The 18,099-nt window shown below is 44.5% G+C and overlaps 1 protein-coding gene across 1 annotated transcript in view; it reads left to right on the plus strand.

Moving 5' to 3' along the window:
- The window catches only part of RAPGEF5 (Rap guanine nucleotide exchange factor 5), a 153,630-nt gene that overhangs the window by 77,322 nt on the left and 58,209 nt on the right, over positions 1–18,099 (plus strand). Inside the window, exons 10-11 of the mRNA XM_015558131.1 lie at positions 14,884–14,990; positions 15,436–15,524. Coding sequence (XP_015413617.1) covers positions 14,884–14,990; positions 15,436–15,524 — 196 coding nt within the window. The remainder of the gene's footprint in view (positions 1–14,883; positions 14,991–15,435; positions 15,525–18,099) is intronic.

Consider the following 18,099-nt stretch of genomic DNA (forward strand, 5'->3'; position numbering starts at 1 on the left):
ATTTCTTCTAGAGTTTTCACTCAGGTCTTCAGTGTTGCTGGGACTTATTTTTGTAATGTGAAAGTAAGATTTCTTGGTTAGCTATCACATGCAAAATTTTCTTTCATTTAATATACTATTTTGTTACCCACATTAAAAAATCATTTTATTCTGGAGGAATTGAAACTCTGTTAACAAACTTCCTCCAAACTAAATATATTGACTACAAATTCCATGAGTGACATTACCTCTCTGAGCTTTAGTTTTCTCATTTCTCAATTTAAAGGTGGAAGATGAAAGGTTTCTTCGAGCTCTAACATTCCTTTCTTAAATGGAAGACACACATCTCCCCAAGTTCAGCAGCATCCATACTTTGGGGTGTTGTACAGTTTTTTGGGAAACTGTTGCCACATTAAGTGGATGCCAATTGATTATTCAGGAGGCTTTGAGTTTTTACTCTGGTTGAATATGCCTATCAATGCCAAGAATCATTCTGTTCTTTTATGTTCTAAAAATACTCCTGTGGATAGAACTTCTGAAAATTTACTCTCTGTGAAATGCTGTTGATATGGGACAGATGGCTGAGCTAACATATCCTGCTAGAAAGATCTCTGCTATCAGGGTATTAAAGCCATGTTTCAAGTCAAGTCATTAAATATTTGGAATTGTTTTTCTGAGTTCGGAATGTCCTGATGAGGACTGAGATACGGAACTCCTGAATAATGACAAACTAAAAAAATACTTGATTGTACTGCCTTGAACTCCTTGAAATGACAGGAAAGTGGCCTAGTTGTTTATACTGGCTAAAGTCATTAACCTCTATCTACAGCCCAGCTCCAAACCACTGCTTCCAAAAAAATGCAAATTTTTATCTCTCTCATAAAGAATCTGCTCTTTGCAGGCAATCCCATGTTTTACTTGAACTTTTATCCCCAGCGTCTAGCACTGGGCTTTCAGTTACTGTTTGTGGGCCTGACTCGGGCAGAGAAGGCAATTGTGGGTGATTTAGAATCTTTCCCAAGCTCAAGCCCTCAGACCAGATCTCTCCAAATCCAAGTTGTACCAGCTCCAGGATTCCAGCTCATTGGAGATCAAGCTTTAAATGAAATGGCATGTCCCTCAGGAAATTAACCTGGAAATGACAAAGCAGAAAAAGCTGGGAGGTCCATGTGATAGTCAGTTCGTAACTGTGGACGAGCCTTTGGGAGAATTCATACTTGCTCAAGAGTAGACACAAACTTTGAAACGTCAGTCAGTCCGTTTATGAAGCAAGAATCTTACCTGGGCAGGTTTCGTCCTCTTTGTCACCCAGGTGCAAATCAGTATTCAGGAAAAGAGAACTCTTTTGGGTCCATCGCTTAAATACTTCCCTTTCTTTTTTTTTTCTTCTTTTTTTTTCTTTTTTCCTGCACATCTCCTACTGGGGATGTGCCCGCAACCCAGGTACATGCCCTTGACCGGAATCGAACCTGGGACCTTTCAGTCTGCAGGCCGATGCTCTATCCACTGAGCCAAACCGGTTTTGGCTACTTCCCTTTCTTTTCAGTTCATTCTTCTTTCCCCTCGTACCCATCCCCACCCCAGAAAAAGAGAGAGAATGACCTCCTACTGTGCAACCAAATTTAATTTGTCTTCTTTTAACCTCCTCTCTTCCTTTTCACTTCCTAATTCTGTTTGTTTGCTTCTCAAATAGTGTTAACAATATTTTGTTGCATTTTCAAATTCTCTTAACCTATTTTAATACCAACTTTCCATGGCTGTGCAATGGGCCAAGAGTGACAGGATCTTACCTTTCTCCCAATTTGTTGCAAACAGTGGAATGAGGTTTCTGAGGTGGTTACTGCAGAGACGAAAGGCGTGCTTCTCTAAAAACATCCAGGAATGTACGAAACATGAAAACACAGGGTGTTTACTCAAAATGCTTTGTATCTCCATGCTCCCAGGCTATGTGATCTAGCAGTTGCTATGGTAACTAGGAATTTTTTATTCCATAACTTGTACAAGTACTGAGGCTGCACTTCTTATTAATGCTTTGCCCTCACTGAAGTTACACACATGCACGTGTGTACTCACAGACACGCAAGCATATTTGCATGCACACATGCAGACACACACAAGTAAACACAGAAGGGATTGAGAGAGTTGTAGCGTTCCTTGACTTGAAGCCTTTGCATTTTCTAAGCATGTTACTTTATGTTATCTTTACATTTTATTTTAATATTTTTCCAGCTTTATTGAGGTATGATTGACAAATAACAATCATATCTATTTAAGGTACATGATGTGATATTTTGATAAACCTAGGCATCGTAACATGATTGCCACAATCAAGCTAATGGACATACCCATACCTCACACAGTTACCATTAGAGAGAGACAGAGAGAGACTCTAGAGAGCTACTCTCTTAGCAAATTTCAAGTATTCAATGCTTTTTAAATGTGAAGAATGCTGCTTTTAGATGTGTTCAGAGTTAAGAGCTGATTTTTTCCATAACGAACAAAACAAACCGACCAACAAAATAGAACCAGAGGCAGGATACATGGAACAGGCTGACAGAGGGGAAGGGGATGGGCGAGACTAGATGAAGTAAGGTGAAGAGATTAGCCAAAAGCATATATGAATACCCCATGGACACCGACAACAGTGTGGGGATGGCCAAAGGCCGCGGGAGGGGGATGCATGCAAGGGCTGGGGAGAGGTGGGCAAAGGGGGGATATGGGAGACAACTGTAATAAAAAACAGTATTCATTACATACAAATAAAAAAGTTAGCTTTTTCCAGTATTCCAGTTTATGAATTAGGTCTTAACCAGGAGCATTGCCTAACACAGCTGAGTTTTCAGTGAGAGGAATTTGGAAGGAGAAACCAGAGCCATAGGGATCAGTGAGGGCTAGCTCTCAAGGCTGCTCTAAAATCCACACTGTCCTGTTAAAGGTTTTGTAAAGCTGCTACCTGGAATTATTCAAACCCAGGTGACAAGTATGTCCCCTACAAGAATATAGAGCAGCTGTGGGCAAACTACGGCCTGCCGGATCCGGCCTGTTTGAAATGAATAAAATTAAAAAAAAAAAAGACCGTACCCTTTTATGTAATGATGTTTACTTTGAATTTATATTAGTTCACACAAACACTCCATCCATGCTTTTGTTCCGGCCCTCTGGTCCAGGTTAAGAACCCATTGTGGCCCCCGAGTCAAAAAGTTTGCCCACCCCTGATATAGAGACTTGGAGTCATAATTTAGCATAGGTTTTTATCCCACCTTGGGCTGCTTGGGAAAGTACCAGTTTGACATTTTCCCTTTAGAATAACTATGCATGTATGTTACACACACACACACACACACACACACACACACACGCATGCGCACGAGAGCAGATTGGAGAATTCTTACAAACTAAAAGGTATTTCTGTGTAACATTTATAGTGTCATTTCTATAAAATCTAGGAAGCAGAATTCCAGATTGATTTCTTTTTTAAATCTCAGATAACCTATGAATTGTTTTTTGAGGGTCACCAATAATACAAGGTGAAAATAAGTGCTGTGCCCAGCATTGAGTCATCCACAGTTTTGCAAATCCCAGTTCGGCAGAACCTGTTGCAAGTATAACTCACAGACAGTCGGCATGGATGCCGTGAACTGACAGAATTTTCTGCAAGGGAGCAGTCAGTATCCTTTAGCATCAGCAAGTCTGAAGCATAAACAGGACAAACCAACAGCAGCAACAAACAAGGCGTGGAATTCACATGTACAAAGTATTGACAGAGTTCTCTCCAGTGATCACAGTGATTGACAGTTTTCCCCCCTTTTGCTTCCACATGTTAGGAAATGCGGAAGGATCTAATTTAGAATTTGAAGGCATCTCATTTCTCCTGAATTACCTTCAATAGGCCTCTATCAGATCTTGTATGTCCAAGGCAGTGCCCAAGGTGCCCTTTGACCTCGGCTTCTTGATTGCAGCTCAGACCTGTGTGTGTGTGTGTGTGATATGTGTGTGTGTGTGTGTGTGTGATATGTGTGTGTGTGTGTGTGTGTGTGTGTGTGTGTGTGCCTGGGCCCACTAACCAGGTGGGAGCAGGGGGCGGGGTGTATGTATCTGATGAGTCTTAGCAGAATGAAATAACCACCATGTCTGGAACGGAGGGACAGCAGAGGAGCGGGGTTCAATGGCTTCGCCCCAGTGGCCGTGGCTGACGTCACGCCTTGTTTGTTGCTGCTGATGGTTTTTCCTGTTTATGCTTCAGTTTTGCTGATGCTAAAGGATGCTGACTGTTCCCTTGCAGATAAGCAGGAACCCCACCCAAAGACTCAGAGCTCATAAGGCGTTAACTGTTGAAATTATATTTTAAAAAAGGTAAGAGTCAGAGACAACTGAACTTCATTTCTCCCTTCTTTGAGATTTCAGCTTCTAGAAGGGTATGGCTTCTTGGTGAGAGAGACTTAATATGAAAGGGTAAGGTGAGTGGCAGAGAGACACAGCCCTCCACTCCCATGAAAGTGATCCATTTCCTCAGCCCCAGGTCTCCAGCAGGTTCAGTGAGCTTTGCAATCGACTCCCCTGGTGGCTTCTGGGCGTTCAATGGTGCACACACCTCCATACGGAGCAGTTTTCAGTGCAACTGAAAAAATGTGAGGACATTATTTGTGTGTGTGCTTTTAATAGGGATATTTAAACACACATACACATAAACAAAATTGTAGCAAGGCCCTGGTACAAATCCAGTGTTGATGTTACTATACTTGGGTGTCATACAGATGCAATAGTTTGTATATTTTTCTGCATCCATTTATTGAGGGCTTTCTCTGCCTCTAGCATTCATAATTGGGTCAATTATGAATTAGTTATTATCCCATTTTACAGGCAAGAACACTTATGCTCAGAGAGATTGAGCAACTCAGTTACGATCACCCAGCTAGTAAGTGGCAGCTCTAGGATTTGAACCCAGGCAGGTCTGTCTTCACTTTGGTGTTGCTATCACTTTAATTTGACTTGGGTCGTAGATTCTTTTAAGAGCTGCCATCATCTGAGTTTAATTTTTGTACTAAGAATTGGTTATTACCCATGAAATAGACGTGGGTCACACCCTTTGCATGGGGTCTGGCAGGAGCTTGGTAAGGTGTGTGAATTGACACATTATTTTATCTAGTTATTGGTGATCGAAGGGTGGTTAGGGTGAGACTGTGCTAGGCCTTTTGCATACACAGTTTTGTGTTCCCTTTTTTTAGTGCTTTAACATGTTCTGAAGGGTGTAACAGCCTCATATTTCAAATGACACATTGGGATTTCAGGAGTCCACCTTCCCCCTGGAACACAGCCATTGAATGGTGGTAGGATTTCTGTCCAGATGAGGCAAAGCCCTGTCCTCTCAGTACCGTTGGAGGCCTCCTGGGCAGTTGGGACCCCAGCCTTTCTCTGAGGACAGAGCTCTCCCTGGATGAGAAGGGCCTCAAAGTCAGAACCAAGCTCCATTTCTGCTGCGGGTGATCTGTGCCTGTTCCTCTGACTCTGTGCCTACATCTGACTACGGAGCCTAGGTTCCTAGCCACAGGTGGTCTCCATCTTGACCTGTGCTCTGTGGACTTCTAGCTTAAATTTCCCCTTTCTGCTCTAGCCTGCTCTCTGGACTGTGTCCCTCTGTGCTGAATCTCTGCCTCCTTGCCTTTGCCTCCTCTCTGTCCTTGATCTTGGGTCATTCTGATGTATAGTATCTGCCTGCTCATCCATCATTCAGCAGGCCATTCATTCATTTCCCAAGCACTGTTGTTCCGGATGGTGGGATAGTCCAGGGAGCAAAACAGACCAAAGCCCTGTTCTCACACAGCTAACATCAGAGAGAAACTTGTCCTGCCACTCCTCCACTCTCTTCTCCTCTCCATCTCTATCGCTAAATTTGGTCATCAACCAAGAAATTTTATTTATTTACTTATTTTTAATATATGCTTATCGATTTCAGAGAGGAAGGGAGAGGGAGAGAGAGATGGAAACATCAGTGATGAGAAAGAATCATTGATCGGCTGCCTCCTGCATGCCCCACACTGAGGATTGAGCCCACAAACCGGGCATGTGCCCTGACTGGGAATCAAACCGTGACCTCCTGGTTCATAGGTTGATGCTCAATCACTGAGCCATGGCAGCCAGGCAACCAAGAATTTTTATACTGGAACTGGAGGACTTGCTGGGAAAAGTTTAATACAATTTAGGCTTGTATGATTTTTAAAAATCAACAATAACAACTGTGATTTAATAACACTTCTCAAAGGTCACGTGGGGAGTGTGGAGTGTAAAGCAAATTGTACGGTGTGAATTGCAGTAAACTGATATGGGTATTAGACAAGACAGAGTGTCCAGACAATAAAGCATGCAAGAATTAGATTAAGTCAGATAGGGAAATGCTAACATACCCTCTTCTAAAGTTATTAGAGTGTAAGTTGATTTCCTGGCATCAAGATGATGGATTGCATGGCCTGTGAGGGGCATCTAAATTCATCAGTTGACACAAGCTTCTCTGGAAACCGAAAGGTCAGGTGTGCTGGATCATCCCCATTCCCATCCCTCCTTCACTCTAGCCCTGCTCTGTGCTGCAGGCAGTGAGTCCTGACCTCTATGGACTATGGATTCCTTTTTTCATGATCGCTTGCCTCCCACTGTCCAGTGGGTCTTGGCTATTGGGAAATGCCACAGCACATCAGCGTGTAGGAGAGAGGGCAGGTTCCTAGCCATGACCACACCCCTCGGTGACTGCAGCTCCTCCCTGGGAGCCTCTCACTTACTCCTGTAGCTCCCAATGGGATCCAGTACTCACTCTTGCCTCCTCTTGCCCCTCTTAGCTGGTTTATGGTTATCTCACCACTTTTTGGTTAATTTCCTCAAACCTACCTACACTTCTGTAAATAGTCCCTTCATTAAACATTAAAGATGAATGTGCCTCTCTTTTTTTGCCAGAATGATCCATTAAGCTAATAAAGCATATTGAAATATACTTGGGATGCAAAGATATTGGCTTTATATTTCAAGATTTTACAGTCTATCCTCAGCTCTCCTGCTCTTTTCTCCCATAGGTTTACTAGCGGAAGTTGGCCTCAGGATCAAATTCCCAGCTTGCCCTAATTTAAGAGCTCTTAAATTTAAGAACTCGTTTTACATGATAATCATTAGAGGCAATAAGATTTAATAAGTACAGCTCCCCTCTCACAGCCAGAGCTTCCTATCCGGTCATGTTTCCTGGTTTCCTGTGGGAGTTCGTTCACATTCCAAGACAGCTTTGTGTTGGCTTCACACCCATGGAAGTCAGGCTTTCCCTAGATTTTGTAACTTTGGGGATGATGAATCCTATTAGTCCCATTTAGGCTTTAATTTGGGTTATTAATCTTAGTATATGTAGGATTTTAAAAAGAAACCAATTATCGTGATTTAAGTACTCTGTTTCTGCACAAAGATGTATTTGCCAGGCCAGCACTTGGCAGTCCGGTCAGTCTCAACCACCACTCACCTTGACACACATCTGCTTTACTAATCTCTCCTCAGTGTATGTTCCTAATCAGGTCTATCTTGCCAGCAATATTTTTAAAAAATCGGTTTACTTTTTTCCCCATGAGAATAAAGAATCATGAGATACATTGTCAGCAAATTTTATGAAGGTTGTTCTCAGGCAAAATTGGTTTTGGCCAGAAGAGATTTATTTTTTCAGATAAGTGCATCCATTCTGCTGTACCCACATTAGCAGGACAAGAATAGATGCGATGCGGACACTGGCGGTTTGGTTTGCAAGCTGTGTGTGAATTTCTGTAGTACAAGATGAGAAGACACACCTAACTGCTAACTCATGTGCATCTTTCCTATTTCGGAAGGACAACACTGTGGGCTCCTGTGAGAAAAGTAGAGTCAAGACAGCTGAATTTTGTAGAATCTTGGTGTTGGGAGAGACACTGAGGTCATCTTGTCCAGCTCCCACTCATTGAAGAACTGCCTTCCCTGGTTCTGTAATATTGTAGACAGGCTCTGCTGCTGTATGCACTCTGACGAGGGATCGAAACTGCAACCTCTAGATGTACAGAACAATGCTCCAACCAAATGAGCCACCCGGCAAGGCTACCCATTTACAATTCTGTTCATTTATTTATTCATTTAGTTAATGTTCTTTCAGTATCTGTGACGTGTCAAGACCTGGCTATTCATTGAGAATTCAAAACTGAAGAGGATATGATACCTGCCCACAAGTGAGTTTATGCTTTAGAAGGGAGACAAAAAGTGCATCAGCGTGTGCTCCTTGGAATGCTGAGTCAGAAGGACTCATGTGCTGCCCAGGGGCCAACCAAAGTAGACTGGGGGAGATGGTTCTTGAACTCAACTTTTTGGGATGAATAAAAGTTAAACCAAGAAGTTATGATATGAAAAAAGTCATAACAAACTATTGCTATAAATGCTGTCTTAGTGTATTCCAGCATCTATAACAAAATATGGCAAACTAGGTGGCTTACATACAATAGAAATTAATTTCTATCAAGGTACAGGCAGGTTCAGTGTCTGATGAGAGCCCACTTTCTGATTCATAATTGGCCATCATTTTACTGTGTCCTCACATGGCAGAGGAGATGAGGGATCTTTCTAGGGCCTCTTTTATAAGGGCACTAATCCCTTTCATGAGGGCCCCACCCTCATAACCTAATTACCTCTCAGAAACCTCACCTCCAGACACCATCATACTGGGAATTGTAATTTGATATATGAGATTTTGGATGGCGGACACAAACATTCAGTCCATAGTAAATGCCTTCCTACAAATAAACATCTTCAGTTACCATGTTCACGAACTTGAAGGAAAACAGTATTGTGATCTGTGCCACTTGTATGACCTTGCATGTCATGGTGTCAAGCTAGGTGATTCTTTGTGTTCTCCATCTGAAAGGGTCCCTGGTGCTGCTTGCTTCAGACAAAGTTTAATTATGGAGCGTTGGACCACAGGAGGAATGTGGAGGATCCTGGCTGAGGCCCAGTGGAGCAGGAAAGGGATATTAGAGGGCAAAAAAATACACATCTTGCCCAGTTCATAGTTTAGCCCATAGTATGATCTATTCATGCCCACCCCCTTTTTTTTATGTGCCCTAGACTGAGGGACAATACCATTTAGTGAATGCCTTCCTTAATGTTGTGTTAGTTACATGGCCTCTTACTAGTGTATGTGAGTTCCATGAGAGTTTCATTTGGTAGAATTCTGACAGATAGAATAAATAATTATGACACTCAAGTTCAAAACACAGTTATCTCATGTGATTGTAATGAGCTTTGTAATAGAAAAGTGGCTAAGTTGAGCGGGTAAAGGATGCCTCCTAGTAAGAGTGACCTTTGAGCCATGTGAGAGAGAATTCTTTGTTTTAAAGATAATTCTCTCACTCTCTTGCTTGCTCAGTAACTTGCATGTTCAATGAACATTTATCAAGTGACTATCACATGCCAGACCTCTCTGTGTTACGAAGAGAAGTAGGGGTCACAGTCCCTGCCCTGAAAATGTCATAATTTCGAGGCAAACACAGAAGGACCGGATAAGTAAAGGTCAGCATGATGGGTGTCATAGCAGGGTTCTTTGGGCATCTGATCTGGATAAAGGGAGTTAGTGGCAGGAGACTCGTCAAAGAAGATGAGGTGATAAAATATGAGTTGCCTCATATGGGGTGGTTTGTGCCTTTTGGAGTGTATAGATTCATTGAGAATTAAAATTCTGAACTCTGCTTAGGAAAAAATGTGCCTATCATAAAACTTTATATGCTTTCAGAGGGTTTCTGTATCCCAAAAGCCCATCCACAAACCCCTACTTAAGCCCTCTTGTAAGAGTTTATGCTCACCGAGCGGCAGGGACACGAGGCCATGGAGAACACCAGTGGCTGCTTTATGGGAGTGCTTGGGAGAGACATATTTTCCATTATCTCTGCTAATGGAAAACTCAAGGAAGCAGTTGCGGCAATGCCAGCAGGGCTGAGAAGTCCCTTAGTGATCACTTTCTCTTGTTAGTGTTGGTGGTAAGTGGAAATATAAATACACACCAAAACATGGTTCAGGACAAGTTAACGCCTGCTAAACTGGGAACACCAATTTTTCACCTGTTTAGAAAAAAATATAATTTTTTATTGCCCCATATGTATTTTCATCTTAAAATAAGTATGTCTTTTATGTGAGTAAATGAAAGAAAAAAGTTTTATTTCAAAGTACAAAAGCTGATCATGATCATGGAAGTTAATCCAAAGTAAGCCAAAGGTACTGGTTCTGTTATGCATTCAGAATTCATGGGCAGGAGAGAAGTGTAGCCATAAAAGGAAAAGAAATCAGAGTTACTCACCCAAAGCATGGAACAAAGATGAGGAGCCAGGGAAACTCAGAAGCCCTCGTACTCCTGATGGCTCTGTTCAAAGGCCCCATGATGCTTTTCCTCCTGTCCGTCATCCGCCCCCTCCTTCAGCTGAGGACACCTGTTCATTGTTGGAGTTTCCTGTTCCTACCACCATCCCTTTAAGAGAGTAGGGGAAAGAACTGGTTTATGCATATCTGGGGGCTAAGGTATGTTTTTGGGAGAGGGGAGTTTCTCACAGCATATCCCAACCATGGGCCAAAGCATGAAGCATGGTGCCTTCTGGGAATATACACAGTCCCCCACCTCACCTTTTGTATCATTGATGCACTTACAGAAGTCCCTTCACTCCGGAGGTCTGCCACTTGCTCCGGTCATCTGACCTCTACTCCAGTGGTGCTCTTGCACTTCGTCCGTAGCTTTCTTATCTCGTCTCCTACCTCACCATCTTCTGAGCCTGTTTCCCCCAATCATCTCCTTAGGCCACCAACTTCACCACAAAGTTCCATACCATGTCCTTGGTTCCCAATGTACTAAGAAGTTAGAAGCCATCTCCTAGATCAGTGGTTCTCAACCTTCCTAATGCCGCGACCCTTCAATACAGTTCCTCATGTTGTGGTGACCCCCAATTTCATTGTTACAAATTGAAGATAATTAAAGCATAGTGATTAATCACAAAAACAATATGTAATTATATATGTGTTTTCCGATGGTCTTAGGCGACCCCTGTGAAAGGGTCGTTTGACCCCCAAAGGGGTCGCGACCCATAGGTTGAGAACCACTGTCCTAGATCTACCTAAGTTTCCTTATTATCTCTACTTACATGTTTTTTTAATCTTCATCCATCTTCTTTCTCGTGATCCTCTCTGAAAGGCTGAAGTCTCAGTCCTTTTATAGCCGAACCCCTCCACTGTGTTCCTGAACCTGTCACATATTCTCAATACCCACTCCCCACCCTGCCTTCCCAGCCACGCAGGCTCCTTGGTCTGACTCCTCCCTTTCATGATGATATTCCTGGGATGTGGTTCACTTCCTCTCCATTCACTCACATCTCCCCATCCCTCTCCCCACCACTGGGCCTGAAGTGATCTTCTCACCACTTTGTCTTAGACTTATCATCTCTGTGAACTTGGCAGCGTCAGGCGAGCTTTTTCTTTGAATCTCCTGAGACAGTGCCCTCCAGGTTCTGCTGACTCGTCTTGATTTTACTTTTTCATAATCTTTGCCATAGGTTTCCTCCATGACTTTGATTCCCTACCGCTTCCCCCAGCTTTCTGTATTTCTTCTCTTTATCCTCACTGTTATAATACCCTTTCTCTCCTGTCCCTCTTAATCCCATCCACTCCCCAAACTTGAATAATGCACAGATTTGTCTCTGTCTCCGACCTTTGTCCAGGGTCCTCGTTCTTTATTTCTAACTGCCCGTCGACAGCATGATGTGTTATCATTACTAAAACACCAACTGTCTGAAACCAGATTCACCACTCTCACCAAAACCAGTTTCTCTGCACATTTTGTCCGATTTAATAGCATCCCATTCTCTGTCACCCACAGTCATCTTTGACCATCAAATCCCATGGGGTATAGCTTTGTATTGTCTCTTGCATTTGGCCTCATCTTAGGGTGCTAAGTTAGACTTACGTTGTTATGGAGCCTATTAACTTGTCATTTAAGGGCAGGGGGACTTGTTTTGCTCATATCTGCTTGCCACTTGGTGGCCAACACAGTGCCCTTACCATAGGACAGTGGTTCTCAACCTTCTGGCCCTTTAAATACAGTTCCTCATGTTGTGACCCAACCATAACATTATTTTTGTTGCTACTTCATAACTGTAATGTTGCTGCTGTTATGAATCATAATGTAAATATCTGATATGCAGGATGGTCTTAGGCAACCCCTGTGAAAGGGTCATTCAACAGCCAAAGGGGTCGCGACCCACCGGTTGAGAACCGCTGCCATAAGAGATCCTCACTGTTTGTTGAATAAATGACTGTAAATTAAGTGTTTTAATGCTTTACTTGCATCTTGTGAGCTACTTGTCATTGAACCTATTTTCCATCATTAGTTCTCTGAATACTGTTATTCTTAATCAAGTAAGCACTAGACTACTTTCACTCCCAGACCCCCAACCATGCCACTTCTGCTCTTTTTCAGGAAGAGCAAGTAGGTGAGGATGCACAGGTCGGGAGGCATTAATCTAACCTTCCTTCTTGAGAGCCAGCTATGATGCAGAGGGTTATCATGTTTTCATGGCAATTTTAGATAACTTACATCTCCCTTTATACATAGATTTTTCTGCCTTTTTTCTTCCTTATTTTTAACAGGTTTTCGAAATGGAAACCACCACTATGACATTAGGTGCTATTGATAGTACATCAATATGATGCAGCTTGTCCCCTGCCCAGCAGAGTGTGGCTGCTCTGTGCACGGCCCTGTAATGCATATTAGTTGCACAGACATTAGGGAAGCCCTTCCCATCCGTATGTGTGTGCATGGCCCGTGGAAGTTAATAATGCCATAGATCACGTGCACAAAGAATGTGCAACATACGTCAGAACGGCGGTGAGCTCATGCAAAATGAGTATTGGCTTCTGAGAAGAGGAAAACCCGGGGAAGATTTCTGTCCTTTCAAATCTACTGTTTACAGAATTACTTGTTTCTGTGAGTCCCAGTATCCCAGGCTCACGTTCTGCTGCTGTTTATGTGTTTTTTCAATATGTGCCCCTCTCTTTGGCCACCTTATTTCCTGTGGATAACAAAAGAAGCCCTTTGGAGAAATGAGAGAGAGCAATTACACATTGCTATTCATGTTGCAGGAGTCGCACTCTGTCCTTGGGGAGTTTAACAATGAATATCCCACATTAATTGCCACAGTAACTGCGTGTCTGACCTTGCTGAAATGTAATACATCAGCTTTACATAGGAAAATTATTTGCCACCAAAAGATTTAAAAAGAATCATCATAAAATTATAGTGCTGTTTTAGAATGACTCATATTTTTGTGTGTTTAAGAAGATCTGGAGGACTCAAACGACTAGGTCGCTGCATTGTCTGAGGAGTCAGGATCCTGGGAGCTGAAATCATAATTTTATCACTGATTTGGTTGACAGTTATAACAAGATGAGTGCTCTGCTTTCCTCATGAAGGGTGAACAACATACATGGGGATCCCTGGTCGGTCTGTGGGACTCTCAGATAATAAGGCAGGCCAGACTTAGTGCCTCTTCTCCTTTGGTGAAGACAGTTCTTTATGTTTGCACTTAATTATAAGGCAGGGTTTTCTGCCAGCAGCAGAAACATGCAGGGAACCCTAGACATGTTTCCCTTTTTAAAGAAGCAACATCATTTTTAAGATAAAGCCTAGTTTACTGTCAACTTTTCTTGCTTTAATCTTTTGCTCAAATCCTCAGATATCCAGAAACTAGGTTTTCTGACTAGGTGCATTTTAAAGTTCTTTTTTCCGGGCCCTCTTACACTGATTGGCTGTCGCACATGGGAAAGATCTCACAGGACACACTCTGAGAGAGTCCATCGCTCTGGGTCCGCAGCACACTGCTGGGTCAGCAGCCAGCCCCTCCGACAGCCACGTCAGCGGCCACGCTGGCTCTGGGCTGTGGAAGCTGTGTGTGCAGAAATGACTGATTGTTCCGCCGTCTCTCCTTTTTCAGAGGGACTGAGGTGAGGAAAGTCAGGGCACTCACCCATGACATCCGAGTCTCAGCCTAGATGAGATTCTTACTAGAGATCCCTTGTTGCTTGTATTCTGGCAAAACAAGTGCATGATAAATTGGAAGGCCCATCGCAAGTCTGGGAAAAAAATGGAACTGAATGATTGAATGGGTAGCTTTAGGCCCACCTTTTAAAGCAAGGCTGTGACATGACTGAGTATAGGTATCTACCACCACTATTTAATGTGGCTTGTTCATTGTTTTTGTGTTTAAATGAGGTGTGGGGGGCGGGCACAGACAATAGTGCAGTGAAGGCCTGGGGGGAAGAAGCGGGGTGGGGGGGGGAGGGGACATCTGTAATACTTTTAGCAATAAAGATAAATTTTAAAGAATAATGTTGTAAATAACTTTCCCATTCTAAAAGCGATTGTTTAATAAGCACTAACCAGGCAAGAGGGAATGCACGTGCAGTGTGTATGTTGTATGTTGTGAAATTCTGGATTCTTTCATTCAAATTGTTCAGGTAGCTTAAAATGAAGCCAGAATCCTTATCCCCACTTTATGGGTTTTCTACCCGCTTTATTTTTTTAGCCCCTTTTCTGCCCCCACGCATAAAGGTCATCTTCTCACTTAACTCTACCTGCTGCCACAGAAGTTCCCTGAGACCCAAATGGTGACATGAAAACACTTCAAAGTACCTCTGTTTCCCTCATGCTTTCTGTGTCTGTGGAACTTGAGCCTGGACACTGTCTGAGAGGGAGATTCTTGGCCAGCCTCCTGATTTATTCTGAATCTTTAGAGAAATTATGGCACAAAGCAACCCAAGAAAATGCAGCTTTAGGGAGTTCCTTTTTAATTTTCTCTCCCGTTTTTCTTCTCCCGTCCCCGACGGAAGCAGGATGGTGAAGTGACCACAGTCCGGGAGCAGGAGCAGAACGTCCTGGTGCTGAGGAAAGTGCAGCCCGGCCAGGCCTCCCCAGGCGGGAGCGCGGACAGCGATTGGAGGTGAGTTCCCTCCGAGGCTCAGCTGGCGCTGCCGCTTCCCCTCCCTGCCTGCCTCCCTTCCCCGCTCCCCCTCGCTCCCTCCTCTGCCTCCTTCTCCTCCCCCTCCTTTTTCTCTCCGCCTCTCAGCGTTCTAGCTGACTGCAGAGCTCTCAGCAGCCAGATGGACTCAGTTCCCAGGGAAAGCCCGAGATGGCCAAGATCTCTTAGCATTTAGGGGATGCCTTTGTCAGGAGCCGGGCACAATGGGCAGCTCCCGGCTGCGGGTCCGCGACCCGCACTTGGAGAGGAAGGATGGCGCGGGGCTCTCGGACCGCCCGCTGCCCCTGCCCACCTTCGATGTGCCTTATTTCAAATACATTGACGAGGAGGACGAGGACGATGCGTGGAGCAGCCGCTCGCAGTCCTCCACTGAGGATGACTCGGTGGACTCTCTGCTCTCTGACAGATACGTGGTCGTGTCCGGGACCCCCGAGAAGATCTTGGAGCACCTTTTGAATGACTTGCACCTGGAAGAAGTCCAGGACAAAGAAACAGGTAAGACCGGGCTGTCTCCGGCTTCCAGGCTCAGCGCCGCTGCCCTTGTCAGTGTGTTTCCTTAGGAGCAACCCTCCCACTGTGGCCGCCCGGGAGGGGGCTGCTCCAGCGTCTGCTCCGTGCCCCCCCCTTTCGGCCCCGTGCCGTTTTGTTTAAATCCACTAAATGGACACATGGAGATCCGAGCAGCTGCCGGGGAGGTAGCTGTACAAAGAAGAGGATACGCAGGCAGATGTGCTTGTTTCTTGGGCAGTTTTTACCAGACCTTCCCTAAAGACGGTTGGCAAGAGGCCAGTGTTCAGGGGGAAGAAATGCAGGCGAGGGGTTAATGAGCATTCACCTGGCCTGTGGGGAGCTCTGCATTGGGGGGAGCAGCCTCCCACAGAAATGTCAACAGTTACTGCAACTGCTCAGCAACTAGAAGCTGAGCAACTTCTGCCTTTTCCCAAGCGGCTTACACGCCGCTCAGAGCACGCCCTCTCGGTCCAGAAATTATAACTCACTGAAGTCTGACTGATCGGACTCCTTGTCTTTTCTATTTAACCTGGGAGCAAAATGCCCGTTTAGCTTTCTCACCTTTGCCCTTTTGCAAACACTACTATTGCATGTACAGAAGGACTAGCCACGCTTTCTTGTTCACAGAAGGGTGAGTACTTGCTTCTCTTCACCAGATTTGTAAATAGTTCCAGCCTGGAGCAATTATTCCGATGACTAGGCCCCTGGCTATAGCCTGAATCAGGTAACTTGATCCCCTGACGGAAAGGCACTTTTTGCTGCCCCCAGAGCACCTGGGATGCCCACAGTTTGCGATCACATATTGCCTGCAGCAGGAAGAGGCAGTGTTCAGTTGTATTAGGACAAAGTAACTCCTTAGGTTTTTCCAGGCAGGAAGGGTTGTGAAATGACAGCATAGGTGGAAGCAAGAATTCACTTGGGTTCCCAGAGGTCTCTCTGAACCTACCTGATGTTTGGCTCTCTCTTGCATCACAAAGGACATTAAGAGAAACCAAGATGTGTGAAATGTGTCAGTGGGTAAGGAAAACAAAGCAAAATGACCCAATCAGGTTTCCTCCAGTATCTCAAATTTCAAATAAATATTTTATTTTGCGCAGGAATGTTTGGGCAAGAAAATCAGCAGTTGTCATTTGTACACAAACAAGCTAAAGGAAAAGTGTATTCTCCTGGCATTTGCCCGGGGGGGGGGAAGGGGGAGTTTGTGTGCCCATCAGTTAATAGTTGGTGCGCTTGAGCACGTTCCCGTGTCCCGTGTTCATCAGAGAGCACCTCCTGGAACCGGCCAGGGTTCCCATGTACTGATCACCAGACGGCCTCTCACAGGTGGTTGGGACTAGAATACGGCAGCTCCCCTGCCATGAAGAGGACACCTTTAAACGTGGGTAGAGGTTCTGGGGGCCAAGGGGCGGTAAATGCTTTCTTCTTAATAGCACCACAGTTTATTCTTTAATACAAGACTTTGTGCCCAGGTCATATTGACAAGGGTAGAAATTATGAAAGCCAATACAAGGCCTCACTTGATTTCTTTTTCTTTCTTGTTGCCATTAGTTTCCTGTGAAAATGGCCAATCACAAGTTCCCACTGTTGAACACTGGGAGTGAGAAATCACCCCGATTCCTCTTCCTAATGCCAGGAGTTGCCTCCTGTCGGGAACTGGTGTTGTGCATGGTGTCTAGTGACTGCTATCCCACTTTATCAATTACACCAACACTGGGATCAACTGTGTCACTTTAGCCACATGCTCAGAGGACTAGGTGCAGTGGTCTGACCTAAGCTGGACTAGAATACCGGCAACTCACGGAGGTGAGGTGGGGGGGGGGGCGTGAATGGGGGGGATGGAGACACCATTTGGGGTCAGCCTCTCCTCATTCCTTCTCCTTTTCTTAGAGTTTGTGGAGGACACACTTAAGATTGTTGCACAGGCACTTGATGGGGGAAATGGTAACAACTTCTCCTCCGATCAAAGGAGAATTTGATGACAATAAGAAAGTCAACTTTAGATTGATGTTCATGTAATAGAGGTGCCTATGTGGCAGTCACATACAATTCTTCAAAACTCCTTGCACAGGGCTATCAACAGAGGAGCCACCATGTGGTTTTTGTTGATAAAACTGAAAGAGATTATAAATATGAAAGAAAATTCATTTTGTGTACAAATTGAAGGAAACCGGGTATGAGTGTGTGGTCGTCTGAATGTTAAATGAACCACATATTGAAAGTAATCGAGGCTCCTTGTCACCGAGGGAGGCGAAGTCTAGTTCTTTATCTTGGCCCGGCCGGCAGTCCTCATTACAGAAGGCTCTGTGTGCAAGAGCCTGATGGAGTCACATAAACATATGGAAGGCAGATGGAGGGGAATGAGAAGGGGCTGCAATAAAAGCGTACAGCGGTGTTTTATGTTCTCCAGCGCCCCTGCTAGGGAGATGGAGCCATATGGGGCAGGGTGGAGCCATATGGCAGTCATCCGCCTGGGCCCGATGGCAATGAGGAGGAACGGGGTACCTGGGAGGAAATAAATGGTCCCAGTGGCTGCCATGAACCTGTTCTGGACCTGGCATTC

Source organism: Myotis davidii, unplaced genomic scaffold (genome assembly GCF_000327345.1).
Source record: "Myotis davidii unplaced genomic scaffold, ASM32734v1 scaffold168, whole genome shotgun sequence".
NCBI classification, from domain to species: domain Eukaryota; kingdom Metazoa; phylum Chordata; class Mammalia; order Chiroptera; family Vespertilionidae; genus Myotis; species Myotis davidii.